The following is a 12,827-nucleotide window of genomic DNA, read 5'->3' on the forward strand; positions in this document are numbered from 1 at the left end:
TTCGCTGACACAAATAAATATTACATATCTACAACTATAGCCCACATATTTAAATCCAAGAATCACCACTTTCAGCTTTAACGGACACACTCCCCTCACCTGAATTAGTCTGCTATATCAAGGTTTACTGTATTCTTTGATGAAATTTAAAACCAAGAATTAAAATTAAACCTTATTCAAGAGATAGCACATAAAAGTTCTCCTAATAAGTGATTTATCTCTTCCCAGTTTATCTTATACATATTTCTCCATTACCACACCTGTGACATTCACCACTTTATTTCAGTCCTGCAGAATAACTTCAGAAATAGTGTCAAGCACAATGGATGTTAAAAACAAGTAAACAGCACTGTAAGGAAGAATATATGACAATATGGAGAACTGTGTGAATGCTGCATGCTATATTCTCCCCCAAACTGATTAAATCAAAATAAAGTCATGTGATTTTCATTCATAAGCATAAAGAAAGAATAAAATCCTTTTAATATAATTTAGTGTACTTCTATACTCTTTTGTTGTGTAATGGGCAAAAGTTTCTATGACACCATATTACAAACAGATGAATCTTCCCTTAAAATGTTAGGAAACAGGAAAGACAGCCATTTTAATCTATCAATGAACAAGATTTTTTTTAAGAGCCTACCATTACAGCCCAGCCAGTGTGGCTCGTGGATTGAGCATCGTCCCATGGACTGAGAGGTCCTGGCTCGATTCCCAGTCAGGGCACATGCCGAGTTGTGGGCTCGATTCCCAGTAGGGGGCGTGTACGGGAGGCAGCCAATCAATGTTTCTCACATCAATGTTACTATCTCTCCCTTCCTCTCTCTATATCAATGAAAACCTATTTTTTTTAAAAAAGAGCCTAATATTATGTTAAATGCTTCTGAAGATAAATTAGCTACTTGTTCTAACGGTAAAAAAAAAAAAAAAAGAGGAGGATGAGGATGAGGAGAAGCAGAAGAAGAAGAGAGAAAGAACCCCAATAAGTTAAGAGCCACAGAATCCACAATGGGGACAGAGCCTTAGGACTGTCTGTGTGTCTGTGAGCACTGTAGGAAAAAAGCCAGATGTCGAAGAGAGTCAAACTTGCAGAAGGAAATAAAATCATGCTGAAAAAAATAGTGAAAAAGTGATCTATCCCACATGAATCATTTTAATCAATAAAAAATAAGTAACTAAAATTTTAAATATATTCTTCAAAGGAAGAAATAAACTCCTTTAATAAAATAGCTCAGCAAGCAAAGATTTGAGAAATCTCAACACCTTGATTACTAAAAGAGTTCATCTCATGTTGTTAAAGACAAACTGATAATACTCCTTAATTATATTTGAGGGGAAATTTATTTCATTTTTAATTTTCCCAGAATGTGCATGTAAAAATGAAAGTGAAATAGTAATTCAAAGCAATAAATAGCACAGAGCGGTGCTCATTTGGCATTCATCCTAGGTCTCAGATAAGCGCAGCCTGCCAAATGCAGTCCACTAGATGATCCTAGACCTCATTATCCATTTTCTTTTTCTACAGCCTTTGTTTCGTTTCCTCCTTCCTATTAGGCATTTAGTTCACTATTCTTAAAACCCTTTGCCAAGGAGCAAGAAAGAAGGAAAAGAAAGGCAAGCATATATTTATATTTTGCTACCTGAACCAGCTTTTCTACATGTGAAAAGGGCTGACTATGAAAAAGGAAGTTTAAAATCTATTATAGCCTGGGTATCTTAAATGCTCCTGCCTACAGCAATGTGGGGATGGGATCTTTAGTCAACTTCTTAAAGGGACAGCATGCCTATGGTGACTTCTCTGCTCTTTCTAGACTTGTTTTTCTGCAAGATTGTCATTAAAGGGTCATATCTGATACAAACCTTCCATAGATTCCATGAAAGAAAGGGGTGGGGAGAGAGGAAAACAGAGGAGGACACTTCTATACGGTTGCTGCACATCCCAGCACAACTATTCACACCAGCCCCAAACCATCTGGGAGACTGCACAGGCTGGTCCAAAGGATGGAGAACCTGGACAGGCAGAAATTCTCCCACTAAAAATACCTAGCTAGGAACCTAAGTAGATTGAAAAAAAATGTAAAAACAAAAAGACTTCAATTGAAATCCCATGTGGCTAATTTACTGTCAAAATATTCTACTCTAATTAGAAGACATAAAAGGGACAAAAAAATAATAAATCATGATATACAAATGCCACAGAGAAAACTTTATATCCCTTTAATCCATTTTACTCATTAGCAGACAGTGTTGGAACAGTATCCACCTCACTGTCTTCCCCTCCCCACAGACTGCTCTACATTGAATTTTTTTTAACATTACCCGGGCAAATAATTTTTTATGATGAAAACCAATTTTGGTCTTTAAACTTCTTATTTTTAATGTGAAATTTAACCATTACAACTAGCAAAAGGACAGAGAGATATAAATGAAAGTTTATCTTCTGTCTTTGCCCTTTCTCCCAACATTGTATAGATAACTATAAAAATCCTTTCAAACTTGACCAAACCCTATAAGGGTGTGTGTGTGTGCATGTGTGCACACAGATATGTGTATGTGCATATGTGTATGCATGCTTTTTAAAAAATGTTTTTATTTATTTTTTTTTTATATTTTAGAGAGACAGGAAAAGAGAGAGACAGAAACATTAATGTGAGAGAGAAACATCTATCAGTTGCCTCCTGCACACCCACTAGTGGGGATTGAACCCACAACCCGGGTATGTGTCCTAACCAGGAATAGAACCGGGACCTCTCAGTCCATGGGATGATGCTCAATCCACTAAGCCACACCAGCCTGTCTCATGCTTTTTTTGTATGCTTTTGATTGAACATAAAATCTGTATCATATTTTACATACTATATTACAATTTCATTCTTCTCATTTAGCAACAAATTATCACAGTCAACTGAAATAATTAACATTTTTTAAAAGCTATATAACATCCCAACATATGAATTTACTACAATTTATTCAGCTACTCCTACACTGACTAGCATTTAGGTTATTTTAGTTGTTTTAGGATTTTGTCATTTCAACAAATACTGAATCACATGAACATAATACACACAGGCGTGAACACAGCCATCAGCATCCATTATACTGGTTCTATTATTGCTATGGGACAGTCTCACAAACAGACTTTCAAAAGAGCTGCAACAATCTTCACTCTTGCCAGCACTTTCACTCCTACAACAATCACACTCTGTCAACGATACAGTAATACGTGGGAAACAATTACAGAATATGCTATGTAGCTAAAATAGTTCATAAAGCAAAGTCTATATATCTTTAGGCATCAATTAGTTTAAAGTGAGCTTTAATTGTGTCATATGCTTACACTGATTGATTTAGTAAGGCTACAATTATAAAGCATCTATATAGAATCTCTGCAAGAATAACACTTATATTGGAATTGATTGTAATTTACCTTTTTTTGACACTTCTGCCCCATTAAGTTCTTTTTGTGCTTCTTCAATTTTGTCTAAGAAAAACAAAGAAAATTTTATAAATCAATTCATCATATACAAACAAGAATCCAGTAAAACAAACATACTTCCTATAAACAGTTCCTGACACCAAGGAATAAATATTCGTTGAATGAATTATTTATGAAACAAATGTATAAGTTGTTAAAGTAATGATATATTCTCTTTTAAAATTATACTTATAATTTTAATCATGTCTTAGTCACAAAGACCATTTCTAATTAATTATTTCCATAATGCAAATTAGTGCATTTAAAATACTGAACTACAGCCCTGGCCGGTTTGGCTCAGCAGTTAGAGCGTTGGCCTGCGGTCCAGAGAGACCCGGGTTCGGTTCCCGCTAAGGGCATGTACCTCGGTTACAGTTTGTCCCCAGCCCTGGTTGGGTCGTGTGGGTGGCAGCCACTTGATGTGTCCCTTTCACGTCGATGTTTCTCTCTCTCTCTCTTCCTCTCTCTCCCTCCCGCTCTGTCTGAATAAAAAATGGAGAAATGTCCTCGGGTGAGGATAAAAAAAAAAAATACTGAACTACAGTTAAAAAATATTTAGCTTCCGCCCTGGCCGGTTTGGCTCAGTGGTTAGAGCGTCGGCCTGCGGTCCGGAGAGACCCGGGTTCAGTTCCCGCTAAGGGCACGTACTTCGGTTGCAGTTTGTCCCCGGCCCTGGTTGGTCGTGCGGGTGGCAGCCACTTGATGTGTCCCTTTCACATCGATGTTTCTCTCTCTCTCTCTCTCTCTTCCTCTCTCTCCCTCCCGCTCTATCTGTACAAAAAATGGAGAAATGTCCTCGGGTGAGGATTAAAAAAAAATATTTAGCTTCCTAATAAAAGTAATAAAATAATACTTTCCTGATGAGGACATGTGAATGCCCAACGGGATTTTATCAGCGATATAACAAATGTCTATTAGCTTAGAAACAAGTCTAAGCAAAGTTCATAGATGGCCTAAGACCTAAGTCGAACATGGAAGAAAGAAAAAGAAAGGAAACGAGCTGATAACAGCATGACACCCATCACTTTCGCCAACACTTGATAACAACACAGATTTATCTATGAAGTGTGTGGGCAGAACAGTGCATTAAAAAGGTACTATATCAAACTAATGACTACGCTCATGAGAAACTCCGAGCCAAAACCTCCCATCTCTGCCCCTCCAGAAGTCCTGTTCTACAGAAACTGAGAAAATAAATGTTTATTGGTATTTTTAAAAAAACAACTAATGAGTACAGAACCGTTATGTGTGCAGACAATTCTGGCAGATGAGTTGTAACCCAGGAGCAGTAACCAAGGAAGACTTGGGAGGGCTGTTAGGAAGGGGCGGGAAAGGCAGGCAACTGTGGGCCAGGCCTGCAGTTCAGTCTGAGCCTTTGGCCACAGCTGGATTTTGTAAATTAGCACATGTTCTTCTCTGGTAACAATCAATTTCAATTTTATAAGGATATACATATTTGATGATTATGATAGTAACCAACACTAAGTTTAAATACAGGGGTCTATGTGCTAATTATAATGATAAAAAATTCCCATGGTACTGAAAGAAATTCTGCACTGAAATAAATTCAGTACCAATAATTATATACTATTTTAAATAGTTCATGGAAGTATAATTTAAATGTTTTCAAAATATTGTACTTCAGCCATTTATGACTTCCGGCATACACAATCAGCCCTCAATGACCTCTAATGATAAACCTACCACTATCAGCCACAAAAGATGTGACTTCCAAAATGACATCCTTCCAAATAAGTAAAAGGCACAGACCCCGCCACAGGGCCTTTAAACCCTGGGCTACCTGTCTCTTTCCCCATCAGTCTTGCTGAAAAAGCCAGAAATTCAGAGAACCTCCGATCCACTAATCAAACTTCTTTCAACTGCATATCGCTCCATCCAGCCTGCCAAATCAAGGCAGAGGGGAGCGGCAGGGAACAAGCCGGTTTGAAATATCAGACACTACATATAAGCAATGGTCAAACATAACTCCATTTTCATCCTGCCTAATGCATTCCCCACCACAGTGTCATACTTTCTTCTTGCTAATTATCAGATCCAGAATAAGATTTATGAATAGAGACAACAACCTTTGGAAATAATAGAATTTTTCTTATTTACACACTCCATTTATTTCTCCTGAAATGGTGAGTGAAACTGAAAATAGCACTAAATAAACATTAAATGCAGAAAGTGGATCCTGCATTCAATAGTAACATTTCCTTAAAGAGAAAAATACCAAATGCATGGATGAAATCTATATTAATATAACAAAAGGACAAGGCCCACTTTTAAAAAATACAATACACTAATAAGTACACTGTAGACAGCCAATATGTAAATAAACACAGCACACAACTTAAATACATAGTCCTTGAAAAACACAAAAAAGAAAAACACTTTATTTCTATGCCAGCAGTTTGTCCAAACTTAAGAACCATAAATAACATATATTATATATGGTCACAGTATTAATAACTGTGTTTAAGAGTTTATTCACATATAATTTGGCATTATATAAAACTTTTTATTAATAGAATCAATTGTGGTTCAAAGCAACAAAAGTTCATGACAACACATATTTAAAGAATAGCTGCTATTTATTTAGTATATTGAAGTTTGGCCACCATCTGTTTGTACATTAATATAAGAAATTCTTACAAAAATAACTCAATTTACATTTGATCACAAAATTCTAGTCTTTGTTTTTAAATTTTTCAATTAAGTTGCCTTTCCCTCTTGATAACAGTAGAGTATAAACCAGCAGATTTAGGGTATCTGTTATGTTAGCTATAAGCATTCACTTCAAGCTTCCACCTAGGGCTCCAGTTTAATAGTAACATACGTAGTCTTTAATTAGAGAGCTCGCAAACAGCTGCTATTGAAAGCTTTTGCTTCGAGTTTTATGAAAAGTCCTGTTTATGATTCTCCTCGTAAAATATGATGTTTTGAAGACACTATCAAAACTACAGAGAAAGTAGTCATTTATTATATGCTCCTAATTGGTTTACACAAGGCAATTTACTTATATTTAAAAGCAATATTTATCATTTTTTTTTCACTGTGACCCAGAACAAGAATATATTTTACATTCCAACCAATTACACGTGCATATATGTGTGTATACATAATTCAGAAACAAACTTACCCACACTCTACTTTCTGTCCTTTCCTATTAAAAATGAAAAACATTGCCCTGCCCAACTACACTTATTTTACAAAACCCACTGATGGATTGTAAACCTGCAGCTTGAAATTCACTGATAAAAGAAACAGTTCTCAAAACATTTTTTTGAAAAATATTTTTTTACCCTATTCCCTTTACCAAACCAAGGGTAACATTTCCCAGCAATAATATATCTCATTACAAGCTTTGATTCGGGGGTGCGTGAGTTGGGGGGGGATGTTAAGATGGGATCTCTGAAACATCTTCCATTATGCCCTCCCCAAGGACACTGTTATCTCAGGTAACAGTTTTGCAGAAAACCACACATTTACAAATAGTTTATTTGTTGCTCTTGCTTAAAAATAAATATACATGCAAAATGAATCTAAAGTAATGCATTCTTACTGTAATGACCTCTTATTGTATTTAAATTAAGGTGTTAATGTTCTAATTAATTCAATTTTTGCTAAATATACTTGGAATTGTCACCTGGAAAAGACCCCAGCACACATGAATGGATCCATAATTTTCCCTAAGATCCAGAGGGGCCCATAGCTGACCGAGTGACAGGCTAGAGGTGGGGTACTAATATTATAGGTTATATTTCAGTTCTGTAACTATTAGAAATGTACACCTTTTTATAGTTTTTCTTCTCCAATAAAGCACAGAAATTATTTGTTAATGGTAAAGACTGAACAATCTTGTATAATGCCTTACATATTTAAAAACTTTTGTATGTACAATGCCAAATATTTTTCACTATCCATAAATAATTATAAATTAAAAAAAAAAAAAGTCTACTTGTGAAACATAATCAGAAACCACTGAGCAAAAAAAAGTCCTAGAGCCCTTAAGAAACAACCTATCTATCATGGTTCTGGGAAGAAGACCAGATAATTTTCTTAGAAATTATTTAATAAAGCAATCTTCAAATGGTCAGTAGGCACATGCCCTCCAAGTATTTTCACCCTATGGTGAAATGCCTCCCTCACCATCCCAGATGCCCACTCCTTGAGAGACTCAGGATCCAGGACATAGCAGTTTTGGGGACCAACCCACTAAACTATTAGGATAACAACACAAAAGCTGTGTGTTTTTATTATTTGGAATGTCTACCCTGTGTCAGGTACAAGAGAAAAAACTAGAGATAGAAAGAAAACAGAATGGCTCTCTTGGAGGGGCGTACAGATTATTATATCCTTCAAAAAATCATTTTAACATCAATTTGATGGTAAACATAAAGCCTGAATTCCCGTGTGGCATCAAAGTTCTTTGTGATGCCCCCACTCCAACTCCAATCTTCTTTTCTGCTTCAGTCAACCTCATGCAGGCTCTGTCATATCCCTCAGACTCTTCCCAGAAGGCCCCTCCCACCCCATCCCTCTCTCTGTTGGACTCCTTCTCTAACACTCATTCAGAGCCCGTCCCTCCCTTCTCTGTCACCAAATCTTGCAAGTAGAACCCCATTTCTCTATAGCTACATATCTCATGTTCATCAGTAATAATGACATAAGACAGACCTGAGTAATTTATTGACCGTATAAACACTGACAATAACCTGCCAAGTGAGAGACAAACAGTGATATATTCTGAAAAAGACAAAAAGGAATACCTGTGCATGCACAATCTTGAAAACTGACATTGGGTGGTTTCACCTAAGAACTTAGCACCACATCCTCTTTAACATTATGAATGATTTCTATGCTTGAGAAACTGTATCAGTACACTGAGAGCACTTGAATAGACATTATTCCATTTAATCCATTAACTTCAATTATTTCTACCTTGAAAGTGATTTAGAAATACAAAATGCTAGTTATAAAAATAGTCCCAGGGATGTAAATTACAGCATAGAGAATACAGTCAATAATATTACTATGTATGACGTCAGATGGGTACTAGACTTACCAGGATGATCAATTCATAAGGTATATAAATGTCTAATCACTATATTGCACACCTGAACTAATATAATAATGTATTTTAACTGTAATTGGAAAATAAATTTTAAAAAAGAAAAATATAAACAATTTCTGCCTTAATTCTATCAGCTCATCCTTCCTTGTTGCTGTTCTGATAGACACCTATCACCTCTGCTCTAATACTCTTTCTCATCACTTAGCAAGGCAAGGTTTCTCATCACTTAGCCCTGGAAGCACGAAGTGGAAATGTTAATCATAAAATTCTATGAAGTAGATCCTAATGAACTGTAAAAGGCATCTCTATTTACTGAAAGAGATACCATCTGATTGAAAAAAAATCACCATATGTGACTGGACTATTTTTACTACTGAATAAGCCTAACTCCTACGTCCCTCATTACACATCGGTACAAGCTCCTTACTCTTACTGTTAACTGCCAGAGCTATTTCAATAAGGCTAAATATATGACAATGACGTAATGTTAAAAATGCATTCAGTACCCATAACCCTTTACAGATGCTCTTCTAAATAAAGATTATCCTAGTGTTCACTATTAAATCTGCTAAATCTACCATTATAAGTAACACATTTTTACCTTAAAGTTATACACCGTATGCATCCCTCTACATCTCCGAGGAAGAGGACACTACAGCAATGTCAAAAATGATAGTCTAGCCTAGTAATAGTTCAAGTTGAAAAATAGTGCTTAAACTAAGTGAAAAAAATCAGAGACTCAACTCTGTGTTAATGAATTTGAAAATTGTGATTAACTACTAAAAATTCATAAAAACATAAAATTACTCAACTTGATCCAGAAAGAAAAAACCTCAGCTAGGATAACAATCATGAATAAAACTGACACAGTTACCAGGGAGTAACACTAAATGACCTTTTGCATAGGTTCCAGGCCCAGATGGTTGTACTATCAAATTCCTTCCAATTTTGAAGACTAACGTATTTCCTAAAGTGTTCCAGAGCACAAGATAACACAAAAGGAGTTCAAATTCATTTCATAAAGCTGGCACAGCCTGATATCAAAATGTGAACAAAGAGGCAGAAAAATCAACACTACAGACAAGTCTCACGTATGAATAGGATGTAACAATCTTTATCAAGAACTGCATTCAAAGATAAGAAAGCCATGTTCAAGTAGGGTATAAAATAAATATGCAAAGATATTTCAATATCAGGAAGCATATTATTATGAAGCATATTATTATACGCTATAACAGTAAATAAGACGGGGGAGAGGGGAAAAGGTAACCTAAATAATGTACAAAATGTACTTGATTAAATCACACCTATCTCTAACGCAAAAAAACAAAACACAACACAACTTCAACAATGAATATAAAGGGATATACTTCACCATATTAATCATGTGTTATTCTAATAAACATCCCCAAACAAAGAAATTAGCTAGAAAAAAGTGAACTGGGGGATCAGAGAGAAGGTTTGATTTGGTGTGTTTTTCAAAGATGTCTGTAGTCACAAAGGTAGGAACCAATATAAAGAAAAAAAAGATACACAAGAAAGAGTGGAGGACAGAAAGGGGCAAGGTTCTGGAGACAGTGGAGGACAACGTCCGGAGTCCTGGCAGAGGGCTGGTTTTGAATAGGGAGAGACCCAGGGCAACTCTTTGAGGTCTGAGAAAGAAACGGAGGAAGGTGGATCAGTTGCAAAGTCTGCTGATAGAAAAGGTATGTTTGAAGAAGTTCATATCCAATTACCTATTTTTTAGATAAGAGGTATGGTTGTCTACAAAGGAAAAGGAGTTTAGTGTTGTGTGAGAGGTCATAGAGACTGGTGAAAATCAGACAAAGTTACAGATGGGAATGGAAGAGCTGACCAGTTTTAAGTAAGAACAAAAGCACTGATGAACAGCAACCAGGGATCGTGAGTGTGGAAACCCATGAATCTGTGGTGGCCCCAATGTTATTTATTCTAATAAAGTTTGACAACCTGGATGACAAAATGGAGGAGTACCAAATTTGGATTTTTCCAGGAGGAAGGACAAAGGAGTCAGTGAGATGAGATGCTAGAGTCATTCGTGTGATCAATCAAATATACAAGATGGGTAGTGGCAAGGAAGGAACTGAGAAAGAAGAAGATGTAGGTACGAAGGGCAGAGGAGGGGAGCTGAGTGTCTGAGGGCCCCCAAATAATGTGGTTAGAGGTTGTAATCGATTTTGATAAAAGGTTTCAAGGGTTGTAAAAAAAGATCCAGATTGGCTACGAGAAAAGAAAGGCAGAGATAAAAGACATCAACAATCTTCTAACCTAGTATAATGAGTGAAGGATTAGCAAAGAAGATTAGGAACAAAATATGTCATAATAAAATTTTAAATATGAAATGCCTACTCTTGCTATACTTTTTTTTTTCCATTTTTTGTTCAGATAGAGAGGGAGGAGGGGGGGAGAGAGAGAGAGAGAGAGAGAGAGAGAGAGAGAGAGAGAGAGAACATCAATGTGAAAGGGACACATCGAGCGGCTGCCACCTGCACAACCCAACCAGGGCTGGGGACAAACTGCAACCGAGGTATGTGCCCTTAGCAGGAACCGAAGCCGGGTCTCTCTGGACCGCAGGCCAACGCTCTAACCACTGAGCCAAACCGGCCAGGGTTCTTGCTATACTTTTATGCCCAGCCCTTTGCAAAACTTCATTTATCCTTTTCAGAAATCATGCTTCCATCGTGATACTGAGCAAATTTAATAGTTCAAAAAGAAAGTAGACATAAGCTCCAACATGTTTTTAAAATTATAAATCAACTAAATACAATGTTTTTTTCCCTAAAAAAAATCATCTTAATATCTAAACTGACCATGAAAATAACAAAATGTAGAGATACAATAAATGTGTTACACTGAACCAACTAAGGCTTTTAAATTATTTGTTGCCCCTGTAATGGCATCTGGTTTCACTGTACAGACAGTTACTTAGCTGGGATCAGTAGAGCTGAGAACTGTCTTGTCAGGCCACTGCTCAAACTCTGCACTTTTAACAGTGGGGTAATTATACATTGTTATCCCTAGAGGGTGCTAAGACCACTGACTTTTATGGTTGAGCACATATTTCCTAGGAAGTAAAAACCTAAGCAAACTCCCAAAGTCTCCCTCCCAAAGCCTCCCAGTTTGGGAGCCCTGGAGGAACCTAGCCAAGGGGCGATGCTTGACACTGAAAAGCTCCTTCAGAAAGCTGCCAAAGCAACTTAGCGCAATGTTAAGTCCCTCAGTGCTCCGCTTCCAGCTCCCAGTGTGATGACTCTGTTACATCACCCAAAACAGAAAAACTCAAACTCTGCTACATATGAGGAGTCACAGAGCTCGGTGGCTCCATTGGTTGGAGTGTCGGTCTGTGTACTGAAGGGTCGCAGGTTCAATTTGCAGTCAGGGTGCATACCTGGGTTGCCGGTTCAATCCCCAGTCAGGGTGCGTGCAGGAGTCAACGGATGGACATTTCTCTTTCACATCAATGTTTCTCCCTCTCCTTGTCTCTATCTGCCCCCACCCCTTCCTCTCTAAAATCAACAGAAACATCTCGAGTGAGGATAAAAAAAAGTCACATACTAGAGTTATTTAAACATCTTGATACTGAAGCTGAACGCCATATCAATTAAATCAGCATTTAAAAAGTTTCCCAGGTGATTCCGACACACAGCCAAACTTGAAAATCAACGTACTCTGAATTACAGATATTATCAGATCAAGTTTCAAAATTATATAAAACGCAAATAGGGGGAAAAGTCTTAGCCATCTCTTGGAAGCAGCTTTTTATCAAGTAACAAGGGCAGTAGCAGGAACATTATCTGTCTGCCTTATCAAAGGAGCTGCTGAGTTTGCGGATACCCAGGACGGTAAGGGAGGGAAAGCTCTGTGCGCTTAGTGGCTAAGGACGTCCAATTAAATTATACTTCTAAAAAACAAAGCCAAAGCATATATTCTTAATAAATATAATACCAAAAATAGATCAAATGTTTATTATTAACATAAGCCTTAAACCAGAAAATAAATTTCAAGTTGAAAAGTCAATGTTTGAAATTTTAAACACTTTTAAATAAATTATTGCGAAACGATACTGAACATTGACATAAATTAATACGGTTTTCTAATAATCACATTAAAATACTTTGCCCATTGTGGTTGAGATAGTATTATTAGTATATGACAACTCTGGTTTCCTCTTCCCGTTTGATGAGTTCTGATGTAGTGACTGGAAGGAGGTAGTCATGGTAACTATGGTGGGAGAGAAAGGAAAGACAGAGCGTT

The 12,827-nt window shown here is 36.8% G+C and overlaps 1 protein-coding gene across 1 annotated transcript in view; it reads right to left on the reverse strand.

The window, feature by feature from the left end:
- HIVEP1 (HIVEP zinc finger 1) overlaps positions 1 to 12,827 on the reverse strand; it is a 150,134-nt gene that overhangs the window by 64,360 nt on the left and 72,947 nt on the right. The window contains exon 3 of the mRNA XM_036256173.1: positions 3,428 to 3,481. Within this exon, the coding sequence (XP_036112066.1) occupies positions 3,428 to 3,481 (54 nt within the window). The remainder of the gene's footprint in view (positions 1 to 3,427; positions 3,482 to 12,827) is intronic.

The sequence above is a fragment of the Molossus molossus genome, unplaced genomic scaffold (genome assembly GCF_014108415.1).
Source record: "Molossus molossus isolate mMolMol1 unplaced genomic scaffold, mMolMol1.p scaffold_m16_p_12, whole genome shotgun sequence".
Classification (NCBI taxonomy): Eukaryota; Metazoa; Chordata; class Mammalia; order Chiroptera; family Molossidae; genus Molossus; species Molossus molossus.